The sequence below is a fragment of the Crinia signifera genome, chromosome 1 (assembly GCF_055691185.1).
Source record: "Crinia signifera chromosome 1, ASM5569118v1, whole genome shotgun sequence".
NCBI lineage: Eukaryota > Metazoa > Chordata > Amphibia > Anura > Myobatrachidae > Crinia > Crinia signifera.
In genome coordinates this window covers 371,884,232-371,908,934 of record NC_139217.1, presented here as the reverse complement: position 1 = coordinate 371,908,934, position 24,703 = coordinate 371,884,232, and the positions used below count along the sequence as shown (strand labels likewise).

General features: G+C 42.2%; 1 protein-coding gene across 11 annotated transcripts in view; it reads left to right on the top strand.

Moving 5' to 3' along the window:
- The window catches only part of PITPNM2 (phosphatidylinositol transfer protein membrane associated 2), a 244,342-nt gene that overhangs the window by 119,767 nt on the left and 99,872 nt on the right, over positions 1 to 24,703 (top strand). For all 11 annotated transcript variants that reach the window (XM_083151213.1, XM_083151232.1, XM_083151249.1 and 8 more), the window contains one exon: positions 2,008 to 2,191. In XM_083151213.1, the coding sequence (XP_083007339.1) occupies positions 2,114 to 2,191 (78 nt within the window). In that variant the 5' untranslated portion in view covers positions 2,008 to 2,113. The remainder of the gene's footprint in view (positions 1 to 2,007; positions 2,192 to 24,703) is intronic.

Sequence of the window (24,703 nt, the reverse complement as noted above, 5' to 3'; positions counted from 1 at the left end):
GGAAAATGATAATGCATGAACCAATCAGCTCCTAACTAGTTCCCATGTGTGTCCATTGCAGGTTATTAATTATCTGTTGGCAGACAGGTCGGCTACTGCTATTACAGTATGTTTTGCAAACCTGACATTGGGACCTGTGCAGTGAGGAGGTGGGGATGTTTATTTGAAATTTGCTAGATAAACAGAAGGGATCATCCCCAGGAGGGAAAACTATTTTCGGGAGCTAAATATAGTGCTGGCGCAGAAAGGTCACAAAACTTGGAGCTGAGAGTACTTAACTCTTTTATGCCTCAAAACACTGGGGCTTGTAACAATAAGCAGCCAACAAGGAGGCTCTGTATGGGTGACATGTAAGCTTCTGTATAGAAATATGAAATGCAGTACTTTTATTTTTCTTCTATAACTGTGTCACTATTCTATTCCATGCATATGGATGCAGACCATGTATATATGGAGACATACCAATAACTGTACCAGGGAAAGAGTTGCTATACTCTATCAATAACACTCAACATTTTGTAAAGGACTATATTATACTGAAATATGTATGTGTTTTTTTTTTTTACTTTCAGCGCCTATTTAAATAGTTACTTGTAGTCCTTCATATATCTTTTTTTCTTCCATCAGTAATCATACAATTCTATAACAGTACACTATTATTTCAGGTGTAAAATAAAAATTGTAGGGTAAAGGCAGCCATACATCTACAGATCGATTGTCAGATTGGGCTGGATGGAACAAAATCCTGGAATGGTTGAGAGCAAATGACAGTTGACTATTTGCTTTGAAATGCTGGAAAACTGCCATTCAGATACTACCAGGTTTTTGTTCCAACCAGCCCAATCTGACAATCGATCTGTAGATGTATGGCCAGCTTAAGTCTTGCCATATAGATTTAGGGGGGTATTTGTCAAAGCATGGGGATAGATAAAACGGTGAGAGACAACAGTACCAACAATTAGCTCCTCGTATTTTTTACACACAATCTGTAGATTGTAGAAGCTGATTAGCTAGTACGTTATTTCTCACAATGTTATCTCTCTCCAAGCCCTGATAAATCCCCCTTCCCCCATTAAATTTCCTATTTTATGGTTTTGGAAAAGAATCCAGGTTTTTAGGATATCTGTGACTGATCACAGATGGTTATATCAAATGGGCCGAGATTCTATTCAGGTCACCTGTGTCCAAGCACAGTTACCCTTAAAACATATTACCCCCCAATTTAGTGCAATATTTGAATACAATTTCACACAGTGAGAAATGCATGTTAGCCTCTTTAGTATCAGGCAATATTAGGTTTTGTATTACTTTATTTATTTGCTCTAATGCAGCGGTTCTCACACTCAGTCCTCAAGACCCTGCACATGTCATGTTTTCCAGGTCACCCAACAGGTGCACGCATTACTGACTGACACATTTTTGGAGCTAATTATTTTACTTGATTCTGTGAGGAGAACTGCAAAACATTCACTGTGTGGGGTCCTGTGGACCGAGTTTGATAACCTGAGCTCTAATGAATGAGAATATGAACATTTTGTTACTTGATCCTGAAGTATTAAACATAATTGTAGCCCTGTATTGTTTGCATTATTTCCTACAAGAAGTGTTCCTTATGGTGCCTACTCTTTAGGACTATAGGAAGGTGCCCGAGATTGTTTGGGAATGTCCAAGAGGCGTCTGAATTTCTGGGGCGCTCTTCCAGACTCCTTATATTTGCCTACTTTTTCAGTAATGTCAGCAGTCCAAGGACTTGATATGATTTGTGGCATAACACGCTCCATCCCTTGCATTTGGACCCTACCCTCCAGGGTTCATGGTCATTTATATAACGGCAGCAAGTTACCCTTGTGACTAGATTACCTGTCAGGGGTCTGGTTCCACTGCATAGCACAGTTCACATGATGTTATTCAGTACTGCACTGTGTGAGTTTACAGACTAGAGAAGAGATTCCCTACACAAGGCGATTGGAATAACAGCTTTGTCATATATCTGTCTTGTTGTTTCAGGTTTCCCCCAAATGACTTCCCTGGCAGTCATCTAGACACCTCTAAGCCAAGTTTCTCTGGTGACTGATTCTGGCAGATTCAAAGGGGCAGAGATTTCTTCTTCAAGATGCTGATTAAGGAGTACCGTATCCCGCTTCCTATGACGGTTGAGGAATACCGGATTGCACAACTCTACATGATCCAGGTTTCTGAATTATTTTCTGTCTTGTGTGTGGTACTGATCTTCATACATCACTACTTACCAGTCCAAGAAGATGACGGAACAATTAAACAGTCATGTCAGCACTGGTATCTGTGCGTGCCCAAATGGAAACGCACTTGAATTGCTCCATCTGGCACCATCTAGTGTCCGCCTGCGTGCAAAACACTTAAACTCCCCCATAGAGATGAGGAGCAGCGTTAGTCTTTTATTATATAGAATTCTGTTAGATTCAAACTCTTATTCTCTAGTACATAGTATGCAAAAGGGATTTATAATTATTTTGTCTTTATTTTTATTTTTTATGCAGTGTAATTTCTTTGATTCCGTTCTTCTAAAGCATTTACTACAGTCACATAATTATTATTATTATTATTATTATTATCCTTTATTTATATGGCGCCACAAGGGATCCGCAACACCCAATTACAAACAGTGACTTATGGTGTGTACACACGGTCGACAGCCGTGCTATTCGATCCCGACCGCATGGGGATCGAATCGCATGGCAAGCCAAAAGATGTGCATGCAATTTTAACTATATAGTACAGATCTGTGCTATATAGTCAATGCAGCCCTGTCTATATGGCTTCGATTTGTGCTGTGCGGTAACGGGCATTGGGATCAAAAGGTTAAAAACCTGTTCGGTCACCATGCGGTCTACAGTATGTGCAATCCTCGTGCGATTTTTACTGTATAGTCAAAATTGTAGGCTAAATTGTACCATGTGTACACATCATTACAGTTGAATACAATTGAGGACAAGTACAACAGGGTACATAACCATAGCTGCATCAGCTGTGGACACTGGCATAAGTGTCAGGGTGGCAGAAAACCATGGGTTTTGATGCCATCAAATATGGTTTACGTAAGAGAGGGAAAGCATATGGGCGGAGAGGCACTTGCTCGTGAGAGCTTACATTCGCTTTTTTCATGCTATACAGCTCTTTGCAAGTCATCATATTTAGCTGCATGTAGCATGATTATAGCTTTTTATTTTATTTTTAGGGGTTTTGCTGATCGTCCTTAGGGTAAAGCAGCTTTAAATTTTACAAAACATGGTGCAGGTGAAGCCACATAAATAGCTGACAGACACAGGCAGGCCTTTTGTTTGTTGATCCAGAATTTGTGGAACCTTACTTTGTATATTCACTACGATATAGAGGTACCAATGAGGTACAAGGCATGGTGGCAATTTGTAACCCAAAAAGCAGTACTAAACATATACATGACATACTGTACATCATTATCTGACAGCGCTAATTACATTAAATGAAACTTGTGTCAAGTGTGAAGATTGGAAAGGGCAGAATTAGGCCTCAGCTGCAGGCTCCATGGTTACGGGTGACATCAGACTGCATGGCGGAAACCGTGCTGTGCAGGGTGTGTGGCAAGCATTGTCCTAAACTAAACCCGAAGGACTGCTGATATATCCAAGTTTCCAAGGTAACAGATGCTGAACATGGTGCAGCCTGTGATTTGTGTGACTATGGTAGTGGTGAGGAAAGGGAAGAGACAGAGAACAGAAGCGTTAGCAGCTATGGCACATATAGTGGAGTCATGATCTCTCACAATTTGGAGAGGAGGGGGTGTTTGTGTTCACTTGTAGTGTCAGACAGCTGGGAGAAATTCTTATGAGCCGTGCACTCCCTTCGCTTTGTGTTTATGTGTGTATGTATTTTGTCTGCCTGCTATGTGCCAGTTTTATGTAAGCCCAGAGCTGTGCTATGCCACCCTGCAAATCAGCAATAATTCTGTTGCTTGGGTTCTGTTTATTTCAATCTGAACACCTTATGGGCACACTTTGGTGATCACATATGTGAGATTGCATGAGCTTCGGAATTTGGCAGTGTTTGCGGGCTCTAGTAGGTGTCAGGGTGTATTTATAACTTGTTAAATGTTTCATATAAGTAATTGCTCATTAGATTTGCAGTGACATAGCCCCCCCAGTACTTTCTTTCTTATCCAATGGAAAACATGCTGAAACTTTTCGTTACCAGCATGTGCTGTCATAGGGCTGAGAACTCACTCTCTGGCCACCCCAGGACATTATGTATGTATGTATGTGTGTGGGACCCTGCTTTTATAGGGCGTATTCCTCCTGCCGCCCCAGATCGCCGCTACTTTTGTCGATCGCAGTCACACGACATCAGCGGTCCGCACTTCCGGTTTTACCAGAAATGTGGTCATGCGTTCCACATGTGGAACGCACTCCTGCGGTGGCAGCTAATACTCCCTATAAAAGCTGGGCCCCAGGCAGCACTTCCCTGGTCCCCAGTTCCCCTTGGATGTTACTGCTATTTTGAGTTTTTGCACCTTGTTTGCTACCTGTTACTGCCTTGCTTAAAGAAACCTCAGCAGGCTATTTTTTCCAATAAACCTTGACACAAGTCTGGTGAGTGCTTGGGGAATCGCCTTCTATCTATCTATCTATCTATCTATCTATCTATCTATCTATCTATCTATCTATCTATCTACTGTATCTTTACATTACATTATATACATAATTAAACCAATATAATCACTGGTACATTTTATTTTATGAAACTAATGTACATATATTTTGATATATATATATATATATATATATATATATATATATATATTATATATATTTTAAAACAAATCAGGATGAATACAACACAGAATTATTATTCAAAGGCAATAATTAACATCGAAATGTAAAGACATTAATCCACTTCACTGAAGGAGATACTCACACCACATGATACTTCGGCTCTGGTAAAAATTCTTATCGTGCCTCTTGCAGTCATGTCTTGTTATGACTTGTTATGTAACTAGTCTGCTGTGATCTACTGGAACAGCACTAAACCTTTTATAGACTTACAGAGGGGCCCATATTGGAGAGAAAATATTTTAAGAGGGCATGAATTTGGATGTATGTGCTGCTATGTTTTTTGTTTTCTTAAATGCTTCCCAGCACTAAAGCTAGTTAAACAGCGAGACGATATTGTCGTTTCTGGCTAAATCAGAATAACCTATCGCTCAGTGTAAATGCCCAATATGCGGGTGCCTGTGGTTGCATGCAACATCGGCGGTCCGCTGTGCTGCGTGGTCAACCAAACAATATCGCATGTAGTGTATTGAAGGAAGGAGCTCGGACTGTCATTAACTCATTCTGGTGTGTATTCTCACAATACAATTTGCACCAGCTGTCGTGTACAGTATGTCTTGCCCATTGCAGAGCCTAGGAATGATGGAGAGAAAGCATTTTAATTAATGCCAAATCTGTGAAATGTGAATCCTAGCCCGAGGCATTGCCACTGTAAATATGTATTCCAAGCAACAAAACTGCATTTTCTCCTCTCAGTTGGCTAATGCAATGAATGAGCATTAAGTAAATGACCATAACCACCTGAGTGTGGTGCCATCTCCTGATCTTTATCTGTACGCACCAGAGGCCTCTGGAAGCAGAGCGAATGCAAAAACTTTAATGTCAGCTTTAATGAACAGAAAAGTCATTAATAAAGCCAAAGCCGATTCCGGCTGTAGCACAAGTGGTCTGTAGCTTGTGTGACTTTTCATCTACCCCAGTTATTTATTATTATTATTTGTATTCTTCATATTGGAAGCTTAGCCTGACTCACACAAGTGTAAGAAATTCTTATATACATGCCTGCACTTGAATTAATTTTCATGGTTTAATAAACAGACTGTGTGTGAAGTCAGCGGCTCAAGCAGCATCAGTGGTTTTAGAAGATGAGTTGGATGTCAGCCTAATGTGGGCACATGGGTGCTGAGCTCTGTCTCCTGGATGCTGCTCTACCAATTAGCAGATTCCTGGGCAAGATGGCCATGTGTAGGGGGTATGTTTCCATATGTTAAGGGATTCAACTAAATTGATGTGTACGGTAGGGATATAATACATGGAAAGGAGAATAAATAATCTAGTTACATGGAGGATGTTCTCATACTGTACATGTGTTTTGTTTCCAGTTTAGCAGATGATGGACACTTTACAGAGCAATGTCTGGTAGGACAGTCGGTGTAAATTAGTGGACTTAAATGTATCTTAAATGTAGGAATAACCTCTATACCATCACATGTAGTATATAGATATATCTGTAAACGAAATATGTTCAAATTCACAGTTGCTCGTGATTCACTCAGGCTGTAATTCGTACATAATAACTTCAGACATCTTAATCAGGTGTATAATTTTATTGGGATCAATGTCCGAGGGTTCCCTTGTAAGGTGTTCCTTGCTGTCAGCTGAGGCTTCCTTTCTTTCCAATGATTGTCATGTCTGAGGTTCTAGATCAGGGATGGGCAAAAATTTCAGCTGGGAAGCCACTTGACACTTCAAGGGCTGCACTCTGGAAAGGGGGTGTGGTCATTTAAAAGTGGGGGGTGTCCTTGAGTGTAGTGTACCACAGCATATACCCCTTATACACATTATGCAATACAATAGTAGACCCCTTTGCCCCTTAAACATTATGAAACAAGGAATAAGCCAAAATCACATTATGCCACCCTGATTGAGCCAAAATCCACAGGGGAGTTACCGTATATACTCGAGTATAAGTCGACCCGAATATAAGCCGAGGCACCTAATTTTACAACAAAAAACTGGGAAAAAATATTGACTCAAGTGAGACCCTCACTCGAGTATAAGCCGAGGGGTTTTTTTTTCAGCATAAAAAATGTTCTGAAAAAGTAGGCTTATACTCGAGTATATATGGTACATGCTCGTTGCTAGAGGGAGTTACATGCTTGTTGCTAGGGGGACCCTTTTATTATCCACTGCATTCTATGAAACAATGTTTACAGTTCTGAGCATTTAAGAAAAGTCAGTCCCTACCTCTCAAATTCTGGCAGTCCCGTCGGCTGTGTGGGGTCTGGCCAGATGTCAGAAAACTTTGGCGGTTAGTACCCATTTCTGGGTTCTCTGTACTCCAGGACTTCGGGCCGCCCACTGGAGACGTCATGCCGTCCATTCTTTCATCCCGATGGCAGCTTGTGCCAGTCAATGCTGGCCACAGCATGCTGGGAATTGTAGTCTTCCCTCCCCCAACTGCAGGCTATCACAGAGCAGGGGGAGGTGGGCCCATCACCCCCCCCCCCCCCCACCACCACCACCACCACCGTGCACCCTGGGAGATGTAGCCCTGGTTGGTTTGTTCATAAGCAACCAGTTATTAAGTGTTTTCTTTTGATTAAACCTGGAGTTAGCTAATTCCAAATCCTGATTTTCTTGTGTTTTTACAATAATTTTTTTTATAGTCCAGCAATTAAAAAAGAAAAAGAAAATACATTTGGTGAATGAACAGATAAGGGAGTTCTCTTGAGTAGGGTGTGGATCATTGGGTGGACAATGTGTCAAGGCATGACATGAAGGAAGGTTGACATGGGTTAGATCGACACAAGTATTAGGTCGACATGGGGAAGGTTGACAGGCAAAAGGTCATGGGGTTTTTCACTTTTTTTTTTTTTGTCCAGAATTTCGACACAGTCGACAATGAAAAGTAACACCGCTGCGCTCGCCATGCTTCGGGCAGACTATATAAGGTACTTATATGTTAGTTAGGCGCCCACTATAGTTAGTACGCTCATACCCCCACTATCCATGTCGGCATGGAGTTGATTTTATTAGTGTGGCGAGCGGACGCGGAAAACTAAGCAAATAGATTAGTGGGCACCCAACTAACCTATAAGTACTCTATATTATTCTCCCATCAGCCCTGGTGGATGGTGGGGCATGAAATACCACCACCACATGTCGGCTCAAAAAATAAAGAAGAAAAACCCCATGTCGACCTTTTTACTGTCAACCTTCCCCATGTCGACCTAATGCTTGTGTCAACCTAATGACCCTGTCGACCTACATGCTTGCCGACCTACATGCTGTAATCCTAGTGACTGTGTCCCCTTGAGTAACAGGATAGTATATGTAGCAGTTACAAATTACACGTCTCCTCATACATCTTGCATCAGTACGCTACACAGTACGAAATTATATATATATTTTATGTGTTGCCTGACGAAGGGCTTATAAAAGAGCCCGAAAGCTTGCATTACCAGATGGTTTGAGACTGTGTTTGTGGAGTCCGTGGGTGCCCGCTTTTGGAGCTGGTATATACAATTGAGTTTGCTGGAGCACCGCGGCAGATGCACTGATGGAGGAGGGTGCCGGTCTATTGGACTACAACAGTGGTTCCCAAACTGTGTGCCTAGGCACCCTGGGGTGCTTCAGGACACTTGCAGGGGTGCCTTGGGTTGGTGGACCAAGATCAATTCATATTATTTATGGTCAATGTACCAGGAAAAACCAGTGCTGGTGGCTGCCAATCATAATATATGTGGACAAACAGAAGCAAATCATGTCCCTCACCAGATAACTGTGACATATAAACACAATGCACTTCATTTAATATTTTTTTCTGAATTTCTCGAGAACAAGCATTTGGCCTAGGGGTGCCTTGAAAATATTTTGATGCTCTAGGGTGCCGTGATTCAAAAAAGTTTGGGAACCACTGGCTGGACTACTATATATATATATATATATATATATATACAGGTCGAGTATCCCGTATCCGAATATCCGTTATCCGAATTATTCCGAAATACGGACATTCCAGAAAGTGAAAAATGTTTGTTTTTTTTTGCTAAAAACTCACTGGGGACATTTGTAACAGCATCACTGGGGACATGATATGTAACTGGCACTATATATGTGCAAGACAATGATTGCTTGGCATTCAAATTCAGTGCTGAGATAGTACACACATTTTGTTTCACGTTTTGAAAACTTGTTTTTTGAACAATTAAAATATATTTGTGTGTATTTTATGTGGTAATAAAATATATTTGTGTGTATATTATGTGTTTATACAGCATAAATGCAAGATACTTCAAAATATATCATTGAAATATTAAAATATTCCGAAATACGGAATAATCCGTTATCCAAAATTCTCCTGGTCCCGAGCATTTTGGATACGGGATACTCAACCTGTATATATATATATATATATATATATATATATATATATATATATATATATATATATATATATATATATATAAATAGAAATGGAAGATCCGGCACTCCACTCGCATTAAGGATGCAGCTTGCTCCGGTGCCTTCCCTGAACCAATAAGGCACAACAAATAGAAGACAGGCAAGGGCGTCACTCGGAGACTTGTTTCTTGCTGAAAAAGGTTTTTATTGCATGGGTGAAACCGACACCAGTGTTTCGAGCGTGTAGCTCGTCCTCAGGGTACAACCCAAATGTGATACAAACATGGCTTAATAAACCCTTGAAGATTCCCGCCAAACCAACAACAGGTACAATCAATTGATGTGTTTAAAACTCACCTGCGCCAGGTCAGCCCGCTGCTCGCCCCATCCAGCGTACAGTCCAGCTGCCGTCAAGACACCACGCACTTCCGGGTAGCGTCATCCGAACGCTGCCATCCCGGTGGAACGCATGATGTCATCCGGCCGTCGAGACTTCCGCCTCTGTGAGCCGCAGCGTACCGCCGGCTGCAGGGAATCACTAAAAATACAAGTACAAATCATTGTATATTAATGCATTGTGAAAACAAAACCACTCCAAACAAAATTACATACGTGATCATACTAACAAAAAAATGCATATACAAAAATATAAAAATGTAAAAAAATTTGTAATTCATGTATATTAAATATTCAATAATAATTAATAAATATTAAACCCCACATCCATAGTGCATAACTTATTGTGAAGAAAAAAATCTTTTTTTAAATAAAGAAAAAAAAAATGTTAAAAACATTTAAAAAACTTTTAAAAAACTGGGATGGTGGCACGTGCTGCAGGCTGCTTCAGCCAATGATTTTTTATATTTGTTCATTATTATCAATATTACACTAACTGAACCCTTATTCTCTCAAAGCGGTCCCCCCTAGATATTTTAATTTTTTTATTTATTATAATTTTTAATTTTTCAAAATTTTATTATTATTAGGGGAAATCCTTGGACAAAAAGGGCGAGAAAAAGGAAAAAACACCAATTATCGGCCATATTCTCACAAGAAACTATGCAACCCATGTTGTTCGTTCAAACCACGGGGAGAAATTGTGTCCAGTATATGGATCCACCTCGCTTTTGCTTTGAGTAATTTTCTACCCCTATTACCCCCCCGAATGAGAGGGGGTACATGCTCCACAATCTTAGAACGCAGACTTGCTATACTGTGTCCCATTGTAACACAGTGTCTCGCCACCGGTTGGTCACTCGAGCCACTACTTAATGCCTGTCGGATGGCATGACGATGATTCGCCATCCTCTCTTTAAATTGACATTCTGTCTTGCCCACGTAGTAAAGCCCACATGGACAAGACAGAATGTATACCACGAATTTAGTGGAACAGGTCACTGCAGATCTGATCGGGATCTTCCTACCAGTATGGGGGTGGTTAATCGAATTACCCACCAGCATTGAGCTGTTTTCACAATGCATTAATATACAATGATTTGTACTTGTATTTTTAGTGATTCCCTGCAGCCGGCGGTACGCTGCGGCTCACAGAGGCGGAAGTCTCGACGGCCGGATGACATCATGCGTTCCACCGGGATGGCAGCGTTCGGATGACGCTACCCGGAAGTGCGCGGTGTCTTGACGGCAGCTGGACTGTACGCTGGATGGGGCGAGCAGCGGGCTGACCTGGCGCAGGTGAGTTTTAAACACATCAATTGATTGTACCTGTTGTTGGTTTGGCGGGAATCTTCAAGGGTTTATTAAGCCATGTTTGTATCACATTTGGGTTGTACCCTGAGGACGAGCTACACGCTCGAAACACTGGTGTCGGTTTCACCCATGCAATAAAAACCTTTTTCAGCAAGAAACAAGTCTCCGAGTGACGCCCTTGCCTGTCTTCTATATATATATATATATATATATATATATAAACGCAGGTGGGTGATGGTAGCTCCTAGGAGGTGAATCACCAACGCGGCACTCCAGGTCTTGTGAGAAAATAACAATTTATTGTGCAACGGTTTCGGGGACAGTGTTCCCCTTCCTCAGGCTGTCTGAACACTGTCCCCGAAACCGTTGCACAATAAATTGTTATTTTCTCACAAGACCTGGAGTGCCGCGCTGGTGATTCACCTCCTAGGAGCTACCATCACCCACCTGCGTTTGGATATGACTACGAAGGCACCCAGGCCATCGACCACAGTACCGGGAGTGCCAGATCGCAATTGTCATATATATATATATATATATATATATATATATATATATATATATATATAGCTCAACAATCCTATTACTCTGTGTGTACTGTGTACGGAGCCTTAATGGGCATACACATGGAGCGATTTTGTGCTATTTTCTAGCAATCTAGTCAAAGCGCCATTGTAAATTATCCACAGTACAGTGACCGTATGTGTGCATAGAGGAACTGATACTATATTGGTTTGTCTGATTAAAGAGACATCCTGGATGAGAAAAATATTTGTTGTCATGATGAACGCTTTAGTTACCAGTGATGTCTATATTGGTTTTCGCTTCATTATTTTATTCCAGATTTTCACTGCATCGACTTTTATCACGTTTCTTCACAGTACTCCAGTGCTCCACAAATTTCTTTAAAATCTAGGAGCCAGGATGAGAATGCAGGAGCCAGATAAACTAATAATAGTAATAATAGGGACAGTGTGCACCGAAGGCACACCCCAAAAATGTAAACACGCCATAATGCCATTTATATATACCACACGCCATAATGCCCATTACACATTTATGCCCTCAGAAAACGAAACCTCACCTCTGGTAATATTCACCCACTGTTTAAATTTTTTTGCTTAAGCACAAATCTATGCGTGTGTATGTGCTCTTCATGGAGATCTTGACATCCGCAAAATTGCTTAGCACAGATCTCTATGTGTGTATGCCCCTTTAAGTCGAGCTTTTGTTCTTTGGCATAATATTTGTATGTTTTGTATTCTGTAAAGTATGTAAATGTAGATTCTGTGAATGTTGCAATTAAAGTAATTCTTAATTGCAACAGGGGGGGAAGGTCATGTTTTTGCCTTCCTATGTTGTGGCTGGCGATGTGTGGTGGGTCACCAGCAGCTCCCCCTCCCTCCTTTACCCGGCTGCTGGCTGTTACTCGCCTACTGGCTGTCGGGCATGGCTCCGCCTCCTCCTCCCTGCACCTGGAAGGGGATGTAGGAGCTAGGGAGGAGGAGGCCAGCACAGCATTGTGCTGCCTGGACAAAAGTGAGGGGGGTCAGGGGTTCATGCAGGGCGGTGGGGGTTGCGGTAAGAAGCCCATAGGCTTCTATGGGGTATCGCCGGCTCTTTCTGGGGAAAATTACATCAAACACCCCCCCCCCCCCCCTCAGCGAAAACCTGGTGTGCGGGTTTTCCTGCATATGAAATTGCGGGAAAAACCCCGGTTTAGCGCATCCATCCCATGGGCAATTATATGTTGCATGTTCTAGAGTCTGAAAATCAGACCATCTCTATATCTGCACAGACAATGGTACAACAAAAAATATTGTATACCCACAAGCATTGTAAAATTAGACATATTACAAGCGTGCACTTTCTCTTTTCTTTCTTTTCCATTTAACCAGACTGAGCCACAGCGATGCAGAAAATCGTATTTACATATAAATGAATATTGTTTTAAAAACATTAAAATTTAAAAATTGAAAAAAGAAAGAAAAGTTCCCCAAATTGCAGTTTATAGTCTGTGTGGTGTAAAGGCCCTCCGTCAGTGCCGGGCAGGGGGAAAGCCACTCAGTGTGTATGCACTGAGCGGCTTTCCCCGCAGCAATGAATGCTATCATCGCTGTCCATACACGCTGGGCATAGTCGCCCAGTGTGTATGGACCTTAAGTAGTAGGTACCAAAATGTCTGGTCAGAAAAAGATACATACATACAACGTGGGGGAAAAAATATGTATAAAAATATGTCAGCTATCTTATAACCAGCAGTCACACAACAAGTACTAATATAACTGGAAACCAGATTGTAAACAGAACATAAACCATCATTTTGCTGTAGCCAGTGGCAGTTCTAGATCTCAAAAGGCATAGTCAAAGTATGTCTAGTAGGAGAAACTTTTGAGTAATATACGATCTCCTCAAGTCACAGCCCCTAAGACACTTGTAGCGGGTGGTAGAATACATGCAGTGGGGGAGGGATGAGTTGTTTCAGATTGGAAATCGACACTTAAAAAGTGTCCAAAGACTGTTAAAAACTATAGAAAACTAAATAGAGTATACATATAGCAGCCTACATCTGTTGGAGTTCCCAGTTTTATTTTCTACCCGTGTGTACATTCACCTCCCTGGAAGTGCTGCTGCTGCATTACGCGACCTGGGCAGTCTCCAGCCTGGTGACCGCTAGTGAGGCAGAGATCTGCATTACACATCCTCTCCAAAGGCTTCCTTCCTCCCCCCCCCCCCCAGCATGCTGAGCTGCTCACCTGCCAAAACTTTTTTCTAGTCTATGAATTTAAAACTGGTTTAGATATGTCAGAGTGTTCGCATCTTATATAGTCATGCCAGTTTTATTAAGATCACTCATTTGGCCAAACACATCTGCATTTATGTAACCAATTTAAAGCTTTTTAGGTGCTGGTGTGTTATTGATTGTTTTTTTGTTGAAAATCCATATTGCAGTGAATGGGTTAATAAATTAGAAACTTTCTGTCACATTCCCCTTTCCTTTCTTCATTCATCTCCCACATCCCATCAATGCAAGCCAAATAGATGTCTTTTTATAGATGCTGTCAGTTTGGAAGTGTATGTTTTCCCTTCTGTTATGATAACTTGTCAAATCTCTCCTCGGCAGAATTGAATCCGGCATCTGCAGTAGTACAAGTTTTGACAAGTTACAAAAGTCGCTTATTAATAGAGGACTAAGCAATGTATTGTCACACTGGTTTTAGCTAGACAGTACCATAATATTGCAGAAATATTTTGGAAACTATTAGAGAAAAACTGGATTTTTTTACTATGTCACATGTGACATTGCATATGTAAATGTAGTACAAAGTATATTCTCTTGTTTGGACAAATGTGATCTGTTTTTATAACATGGCATGGTATAATGACAGAATACTTACATGATTTGACACATTAGATCACATGGCCGTCCATTATTTTCCAAGGACCAAACAGTGTAAACAACAGAGATACAATCCGGGCCTTACTGGCGGCAGCCTTTCCCTGCCTCATTGGCAACAGCCCTTCCCTGTGCCTCACCCTCCCTGTGCTTCGCTGGAGGCAGCCCTTCCCTGTGCCTCGCTGGCGGCAGCCCTTCCCTGTGCCTCGCTGGCAGCAGCCCTTCTCTGTGCCTCGCTGGCGGCAGCCCTTCTCTGTGCCTCGCTGGCGGCAGCCCTTCCCTGTGCCTCGCTGGCGGCAGCCCTTCCCTGTGCCTCGCTGGCGGCAGCCCTTCCCTGTGCCTCGCTGGCGGCAGCCCTTCCCTGTGCCTCGCTGGCGGCAGCCCTTCCCTGTGCCTCGCTGGCGGCAGCCCTTCCCTGTGCCTCGCTGGCGGCAGCCCTTCCCTGTGCCTCGCTGGCGGCAGCCCTTTCACTGCCACAAGTGTGGCAGGGTATCTGTATCACCAATAACAGAGTCCATTTTATTCTATGAATATATTACTTTTGGGTTTGTGGTGGTGCTCTGATATAGAAACATATAAATTGACTTTATTGAAAATATTATACATTTGAATAACCCATAGATTATTTTTCATAAGCCATTGAATCAGGTTCTTATTTCTCATAGGAATTCAACAAGTTATACCACTTCAGATTCTTGGGAAATTCTCCCTTTAACCTATGTCCCAGTAGTCAGTAGATATATATGATTTATTCTCATAATTTGGCAATAGGAGTTGATGTGCTTTAAAGCAGGAATGGTCATCATGTGGCCTAGGGGCTGAATGTGGCAGCTCCAAGCCCACGCTTGCAGCCTGCAGATCTTTTTGCTTGTTGCAATATTTCTTGCTATAGCTTGAATGTTGATAGTTATTACTTATAGGTGTAACTTTCCTAGGTTAAATGTATTACTTTAACTTTACTACTTAGTTATTATTATTGTGCAGCCTTATTGGAAGCCTGGAGGTCCATCCGATGCTCTATAAGCTTTTCAAATAAACCCGACCATAAACAGCATGATTGGTCAGCTACCACATTTTGGTGACTTTGTGACGTCTGGAACGTGCCTGATGGATCACAGAAGGGACATAAGGCTACAATCTGACTGTGAAGAAATACTTTGTTTCAGATGGTGTTGCGCTGTATGTACACCAGTACATAAGAACCTAACCTATTTTCCGTCTTTTCAGATAAATTGTGTTTTTCTTGGATTGGATTTAAATAGGATGATCTCCCAATCTGCTGTACATGCTAGGATGAAGGCCCTATTTTGACAAAATAGGACAAATTGACCATCATAATCTGTTTGTTTGTTACAAGGTCTTTCCTTACTGTGAAGGTCAGCAAATAAACAGTTACAGAGTAGTAGATATATGGAATGTAAAGATAAGAGATTGCTTCAAAGTGCTGCTTTATTGTTTTTGGCAATATTACAGATTTACTGTGTGATTTTTAATACATGAACCAAGTGGTTCCCAAACTGTGTGCCTCGTCACCCTGGGGTGCTGCGATGCTCTTATAGTGGTGCTTCGGGTTGGTGGTTAACTACTAAATGAGATTATTTATGGCCAAAGTAATAGGCAAAACCAGTGCTAGTGACTGCCAGTCATATAACACGCAGACAATCAGTAGCTCAACTCTACACCATCACATATGTATTTCATACAGTCATCTGTTGCACTTCATGCACATTGTGTTAGGTTTGCCCTTTCAGCAATATGCACATCAAAGTTATTTGCCAGTTTGATTTGTTTGCTATCATTTGCCCAATGCTGTCAAACTTAATTCTCCGTACACACTAAATGACTTTTTAAAAGATATCGCTCATTTTGACCCTTCTAAGCCATATTATTATTAAAAAAAAAAAAAAGCGTAGTGTATGTGCTCAATATCATTTAACGGTGTGCAGCATCCTCAATGTTAATTATATCATTAAAAATGCATGCTATCTGTGGGGGCCGGATGATGTCACTGATGATAGAGGTTACTGATATTGTTCAGTGTGTACTTACAATATCGGTCACCTGGGCTTACCGCTGATATCATTAATAATATCGGAGGTAGAGCCCATTGCGGAGTGTGTACAGTGCTTTAGATCAGTTAGGCTCTTTCTTTGTCTGTGGCCCTGTTCATTGCCTAGGGGTAGAACATGTTGAAACTTGCTTTATTCATTAGAATGATAATTGACATTATAGAGTACAAAACAAGAGACTTTAAGTTATACATAAATAAATGTCATATCAAAAAGACAACTGTCTGAAGAGATTAAAGGAAAGCCAATCTCTGAATTTAATTATGGTTTTACCTACAGATAGAGCCAGCCCTAATGCCTAATACTCATGGGGCAACAGAGCCTCCGTGCTGAGCAACACTGCTAAGCACAGATTGCTCGGGACACATTGATGCACCAGCGATGTGTGCTGAGATCCAGATTACTGGCATGGCAATGACTAGATTTATACTGCATGCGGTATAAATCTAGTCAGATGATCGCTTCGCCATCGCAGGGGGGCGACCTACACACAGAGCAATCCCGTGCATGGGATACTGTGTGTATGCCGCATAACCAGTTTTAAGCCTAGCAGGGCACCCACTAAGCTATTTGCTTAGTGGGCTATTCTGCATAGTGAAATCACATTGCATCGCATGGCTTTTTGTGCCTTGCGATGTGAGCGATGCGATCTCAGTAGTTAATTTAGTTAATTTATTCACTGCAACCTGAGTGAAATCGCATCGCGTATCGCGTGAGATGAGATGTGAGATGCGATCTCGGTAGTTCATATGGTAAAACACCTAAAACAGCACCACTCTCCACGTCACCCAAAGCGTGGCGAGCGGTGGCGGAACCCGTCCTCCGACCTTTTCATACTCCCACTATCCACGTCGACGTGGAGATGGTATTATATAGTGTGGGAGCGCAGCGAGCCACCGAGCCCGAAGCGTAGCGAGCCCCGCGGATTACTTTACATGTATTCTGTGTCCCCTCGCAGGGCTCACTGCGCTCACCACGCTTCGGGCTCGGTGTCTCGCTGCACTCGCCACACTATATAAAGTCATCTCCACGCCGGTGTGGATAGTGGGGGTATGAAAAAGTCAGAGGACGCGTTCCGCTGCGCTCGCCACACTTTGGGGTGAAGTGGAGACTGGTGGTGTTTTACCATATGAACTACTGAGATCGCATATCTCAAATCTCACATCTCATCTCATCTGACATCTCACGCCACAAAAAAGGGCCATGCGATGCGATTTCACTCAGGGTGCAGTGAATAAATTAACAAAATTAACTAATGAGCGTAGGTAGGAAATCTGGGCGCCCTGCTAGGAAACAAGTACCAACATTGGTGTCTCTAACCCCAACATTTGAAAGAGGGGAAGTGCATAACAAAGATGCATGTACCAAAACAAAAAAAAAACAGTGTTTCTTGCTGGGGAGGGGCATGGCCACACAATAATACCCCTAAGTCTAAATACACCTCACCCAAGTGCAACATTATATCACACAATAGTATCCCTTATTCACATCACGCCTCACAGTCGTGCCCCTTATTTATGTTACACCACACCGTATAACCTACCTTAGAAATGCTAGTATTTTTTTTTAAATCGTACTTTCTTTAGCTTGCTGCCCATCAGTGTGTCCGCAATTGCAGCTCCCTGAATCCATGATTGCACTTTGTGGGGTAAGAGGCTGGGCAGAGTGGCTACAGGGTGACAGAACCTGTTGAAAGGCCCATGGGAGGGAGGAGCGGCTGCTGATAGCAGCAACTCTCCTCTCACTATTTTTTTGGTCCTCTTTGCTGCCCTCACTGACTGCTCCTGGCCTGTTGACTCCCACTGCTGCTGTCTCCTGGCTGAGCTGCTTGATCAGAGCTGAGAGTACTATTGCGGTAGCAAGCCCAAAACAGGACCTCCGCCAGGCCAGCCCTAGGCATGTTAAATTTCACTAGCTGGTCCTATACAGATGAGTAAAATGTTTACAAATATAACACCTTTAATTACACTTGGGGTGAGATTTAATAGGATGAGAGATTCAGAAAGTAAGAGCTTTGGTAAGAAATCTCCAGTTTTTTTAAAGCAGCAATCATTTACACTGCTAAACCAGTTGGATTTTGAAGTGTAAATGATTACCGCTTTAAAAAACTGGAGATTTCTCACCAAATCTCTCATTTGAATCTCTCATCCCATTAAATTTTCACCCTATGGGGGAAATTTACTAAAGGAAATTTGTAAAAAATAGGTGTATTTGTATCCAGAAAAACACTTATTTTTGACATTTACTATCCCGAAAATACGGCAATTCGTATTGATAGCACATCAATACGAATACGAATTGCCGTATTTTCGGGATAGTAAATGTCAAAAATAAGCGTATTTCTGGATACAAATACACCTATTTATTTCCCCCTATGTGTCTACTTCAGTGAAGTAGAGTAGTGGCAGTAAATGCCAAAGTTACTGTACACTATTCAAAGTATAATCTGTCTGGACAAAATTATTAATAAATAAGTTGCATTTACCATGTAAAAGGCGATAAAAAAAAAAAAAGGCAAAATGAAAGTACTAATTAAGTTCAAATAAATTCAAACATATGTTGTTTTCCTCCATTAAAAGATCAGCTGGGAATTTGCTTTTGTGCAGTGGACAGATTGCAATTATCAATATAATAGTGTATCGAGAATGCAGTAACCATACTACTTCTAGTAATAGTACCAGTAGGAGGGATTCTATATGGGTGAATATGTAATAAATGTTTGATGTGCAGAAGAAACACATACAATTTGTGTAAGGAGAAAAACTCTACATGAATGTTAGTGTGGCATGTCAATGCAAAAGAGGTCTCATAGATGGTTTAGTAAAATCACTGCAAAGTTTGTGAGAGAATTAACTGTGACTTTCCTCATTTACAGTTGTAACTAATTAATGCAAATTCTGACAAATAGTGCAAGTGGTTTATCAAAAATCCATACTCTATTTTAGGTTTTTGTGGCATAAAGCACATACTTTGTTGCATGAAATGTTTGATAAAAAAACATTTAGCAAGTGCATAGATTGGAAAGAAAGTCAATTTCTGTGTTATTGTTCACCAGTAGTTATAGATTTTTGTTTAGAGTACATAGTTCTGGATATAGTCTTGAAACTAAAGGCCCCCTTACACTTGTTCAACTTATTGTTCAACAAATCGAACCTGATTGACTCGAGATTTATCCTATATGCAGGAGGTTCAATCTCATCCAATCTCTTGGTTATACCTAATGGCAAGGGATTTTGGATTGCTAAGGTGCCCATACACCTTACAATTATTGTATACAATATTGTATACAATATCGCATCTCATCGAATCTCGGTTTTGCGATGAGATGAGATGAGATCTAGTACATAAAGTATGTGCAGCACATACTTTTTGTACTAGATCTCATCTCATCTGATCTCATCGCAAAACCAATATGCAATGAGATGCGATATTGTATACAATATTGTATACAATAATTGTAACGTGTATGGGCACCTCTACACATCAGGCACATCAGATTTTGTCAGATAAATTGACTCAAATTGGATCAAATCTTACAAAATCTCACAAGTGTTAAGGGCCCCATACATCAGCAATTAATTGTGACAATTTTCAGATATGGAGATGATTGCCACAATTAATTTTAGATGTGTGGGCTCCCCCTTTTGGCAATCCCAATCAAAATCGCCAATCGATTGCTTAATCAGGTTTTTAAACATGCTTAATAATCTGGTATTGTCTGCAGATCTTTTTTATATGTGTGGGCATTCCCAATTCGTCTTCTTCATCTATTTACATTATGAACAGCTGAAATGACAATCGATTGGGGCAATTTCCAGATATGAAGATGCAATCTTTAGATGGAAAAATCTGCCGATCACTGAAATAAATCTGTAATGTGTGGGCAAAGTCAGATAGATTGTAAAATCAATTTATCTGGCCAAAAAATCCCTGGATCTGGAAATCCATAAATTGTGATTGCTGATGTATGGGGCCCATAAGGGGCCCTTAAGAGCAGACAAGGCAATGAGGCAAGATGGCACACATACAAGTTTGTTAAAGGAGAAACAGGGAATTTCTGATCTCAGAAATAAACTATGCAAATGTGTTTTGGAACTTTGTATTTATATTAACACAAAATAATTGTACGTTATTATAGGTATGGTTTAGATTAAATGTGTATATTACAGCAAGAAAGTGTTTTATGTACAGATTTTGTTCTGATATTTAGAGGGATATTCAATCCGGTGTCACGATTGTCGGGCTGGCCCGACAGCCGTGACCCCCTCCCGTTCTCGTCCGGCTCGACAGGTGGGATTCAATGTCCCTCCTGCTAAACTCCGAAAAGGGGATGTGGCCGCGAAATACGCCCATAAATTGTTGAGTTGCGACCGGGAACTCGGCAAAACGGGCCTGACTGCTTGTGAAGTCGGGCCCGCTCTGCCAAACTCCCTGTTCAATGCTGTCGGGGAAGACAGCATTGAATAGGTCCCCGCCGCTATTTCTCCCGTCAGAAATAGCGTTGTGAGATTAAATACCCCCTTAAGATTGTTTATTGCAAGAGAATTTATCCATACAGGATCACAATTGAAAAACACTAATGGATTAAAGGCTATGACAAAGGAGTAGGATACAGTGGAAATCTGTTATAGGCTCCCCACTGTTTGCATTATGTGCAGACTCTTACTAAAACTAATAAAGCATATGGAAATAGTACTGAGAAGTAGGCCAGTATCTTGTGTATTGTATGTTATGTTGCTGCATGTTCACTGAAGTCTGCAATATGTATTATGCATAGCTTCATATATCTGAAGATAACGTATTGAGGTCAGTACTCTATTTAGTTTATAAATAGCATGGATCTAAAAATAAAGTATTGAAGCGCAGAGCAAGCAGATGACACATTAACATAATCAAATGTGAAGTATTGCCCCAGTATAGTTGGCTAACCATGGTTATATATGTTTTGAAGCAATTTTGATTGCGAGCTCAATTTACCTTTTAGAATTAATGATCCACATCCCTTATCATATACCATAGGCGAGATTTAGTGGGTTGACCGTTTTTTAGAAAATGCGATTTTTTTTCTCAAATCGCCCTATATCGTCGTTTTTTAAATCGCATTTTTGCCGCGAATTCGCATATTTAATGAGGTGCGTATTCCGGCATGAAAAGTGCGATAAAGTGCGATATAGGGCGATTTTAGCCATGAAAAAGCGCAAATTTTTTTTGGTCATGAAAAGGTGCGATTTTGTGATTTAAAAAAAAAAATGGCGTGAGGTCCCCCCTCCTGTACATAACCAGCCCCGGGCTCATTGAGACGGACCTGGTTCCAAAAATACGGGGGACAAAAAGCGTAGGGGTCCCCGTATTTCTGAATCCAGCCCCGGACTCTTGGACCGGTCCTGGTTCCAAAAATACGGGGGACAAGAAAACTGGGGGTCCCCCGAATTTTGAAACCAGCACCGGGCTCCAACAGCCCGCAGAGTCATGCCACAGCAGGGGGACACTTTTTACATAAGGTCCCCTGGCCGTACCATGAGCACCGTGGCTGGTCAGCCTTCAGGGGTACCTGGAGGAGTGGGGACCCCCCAATAAAGGGATCCCCCCCCAGGCTTCACCCGTCCAGGGCTGACGCCCGGGGCTGTCACCGGCGTCCCTGGCCAGCCAATCAGGGATGAGCTATGCGTCTCCATGGAGACGCGTCGCCCAATCACACTCTCAGCCTGTGTCGCGCAGGGAGTCAGCGCTACACAGGCTGTTTTATCTGCACAGGAGAAAGCCGGTTCAGCCTGCTGACAGTGGGGGCTGACTGGCTATGCTGCAGAGAGACCAGCGCTGGATCCTGGATCGGTAAGTACTGTATGTTGGTGTAAAAGTGAGGTGTGTGGATGTGTATGTAATAAAGTTATACTTCTCTGTGTGTGTTTTCTTTTAACATTATTTTTACAGGTGGACTACAAGTCCCAGCGGGCCCATTAATGCCCCGCATACTGGGACTTGTGGTTCTCCAAGTCCCAGCCTGCGAGGGAGGTCTGCTGGTACTTGTAGTTCTCCTGTACAAAGCAATGTTAGGATTGAACGATTTAACCCTATCAGGCAGGCGTCCACTGGCCAGGGACGCCGGTGACAGCCCCGGGCTTCAGCCCTGGACGGGTGAAGCCTGGGGGGGGCCTTTATTGGGGTGGGGTCCCCACTCCTCCAGGTACCCCGTCCAAGGCTGACCAGCCACGGTGCTCATGGTACGGCCGGGGGACCTGCAGTAAAAAGTGTCCCCCGGCTGTGGCATGACACTGCGGACTGTTGGAGCCCGGTCCTGGTTTTAAAATACGGGGGACCCCCAGTTTTTTTGTCCCCCGTATTATTGGAACCAGGACCGGTCCAAGAGTCCGGGGCTGGTTTCAGAAATACGGGGGACCCCTACGCTTTTTGTCCCCCCGTATTTTTGGAACCAGGTCCGGCTCAATGAGCCTGGGGCTGGTTATGTACAGGAGGGGGGACCTCACGCCAATTTTTTTTTTTTTTTTTACTTTTACACATATTTTACCAAAGAACCATAAACAGATCTCAATGATCTGTGCATGGTTCTGTCAAATTCGCATCAGGACCAGGTCTATTTTTTTTGCAATGTTTAGACCATTTTTTTTGGGCGATTTCCAAATTCGCATGTCATTAAATATGCGATTTGTATTTTTTTCAATGGGAAAACATCTGGATACGAGTTCCGGAGATAAAAAAAATTTGCACTTTCCGTAACTGCGATTTCGCTGCAAATACCGCATTTTTTGCAGATTTTCGCATCTCATTAAATATGCAAATTCGGGAAAAAGTGCGAAAACTGCAGTTTTTGCAATAAAAATCGACAAAAACCCAACATCGATCTCTAATAAATGTCACCCCATATACGTAAAGTTTGCCAAGAAGTTTGCGGTATCTGGATGGCTGACAAAGTCTAGGCCGACATTGACAAAAGGTCGGCACAAGCAAATGTCACCATGGAAAAAAGTTGTTGCATTAAAAAGGTCGACACTGTTTTTCAAATTTTTTATTTTCTTTCTTTCTTTCTTTTTTTTTTCATACATTACCATCCACATGGACAATGATTGGGAATTGTAAAGTGTGCGCAGTGTTAGCAGAGGGAGGCGCCTGGCACGAAGCATGGAGAACCTAAAGCTAAACTAATAGGGGTCAACATTGATACCAAAAAAATTGTGAAAAACTCGACCTTTTCAACATCGACCTATTCATGTGATGTGCATGTCAGCCTAATGGCTGTCTCCTATGCTCAAGGGACAGGAGTAGGACCCAGAGTGAGAAGTTCTGACCTCCAGCCTGATCCATTACTGCAATTATATAGGCTGCAGCCATTGTATAATTAATTTAGGGAAACCGATAGTTACTAGTTAAACTATATACGAAAGCGATGTGCGGCCCTGCAGCAGTGCTATCGCCTGTCCAAATAGACAGTGCAGGCAACAGTATTCTTGCTACACTGTGTATTTGGCCGCGGCTCCCGGGGCTGGCAGGATGCAGTTAACTGTCTGTCTGTTGGCTTAACTACATCTTGATACACACGGGGCTCAGTCCAAATCAGGACTAAGGTCCTTACTCTGGGGGACTCGCAAGGCTGCGAAAGTCCCCCAGACGCAGCCTGCACGGTCGCCCGCCCACACCCGAACCCCAGCAGGCATGCTTTGCATAATCATCCATTCGCAGCCTTGGGTGGGGGGGAGAAATAATTTCTTCAGCGCTCGCAGATTTGAAACACCTCTATGGGTGGGAAGCTGTATCAGCTGCTGCACCCGCCTCATTGGGGAATTACCATGAGAATGCCCAGTGTTCTCATAGGAACGCCCATGAAATTAAATGTGCGTTTCCATAGGCAAATTCCCCGGCCTGCCCTTCCACGCCCCATGCACCACGCCCAGACTTCTGTGGGCGCTGGTCCACAGAGGCAACACATGCACATAAAAACGTATGCGCTTGTGCAGTCGCAAACAATCGGTCTCCGAACACATGGGGGTCCAATTGAATTAGAACCCACGTCCTGTGTACTGTATACACGGCTTTAGAAAGACATGTAATGAGTTGTAGTGGGTTTACAAGGGGGTTTAAAAGTGACATTCCACATGTGACCTGTAATGGTTGTGAATTGATAGATCTACAGTGTCTAGATAGACAGTCAGTAGGTCAACAAAAGATGTCGACATGCAGTAGGTTGAGTTTCTCACATTTTTTGTTTCAATGAAGACACTGTTGACATGGACCCTTAATTGGTGTAATGCTTACCCTCGCTTCGCTCGACACACTTCTCCCTCTATGCTGACATGGATGATGAAGCATGAATAAGAAAAAAAATG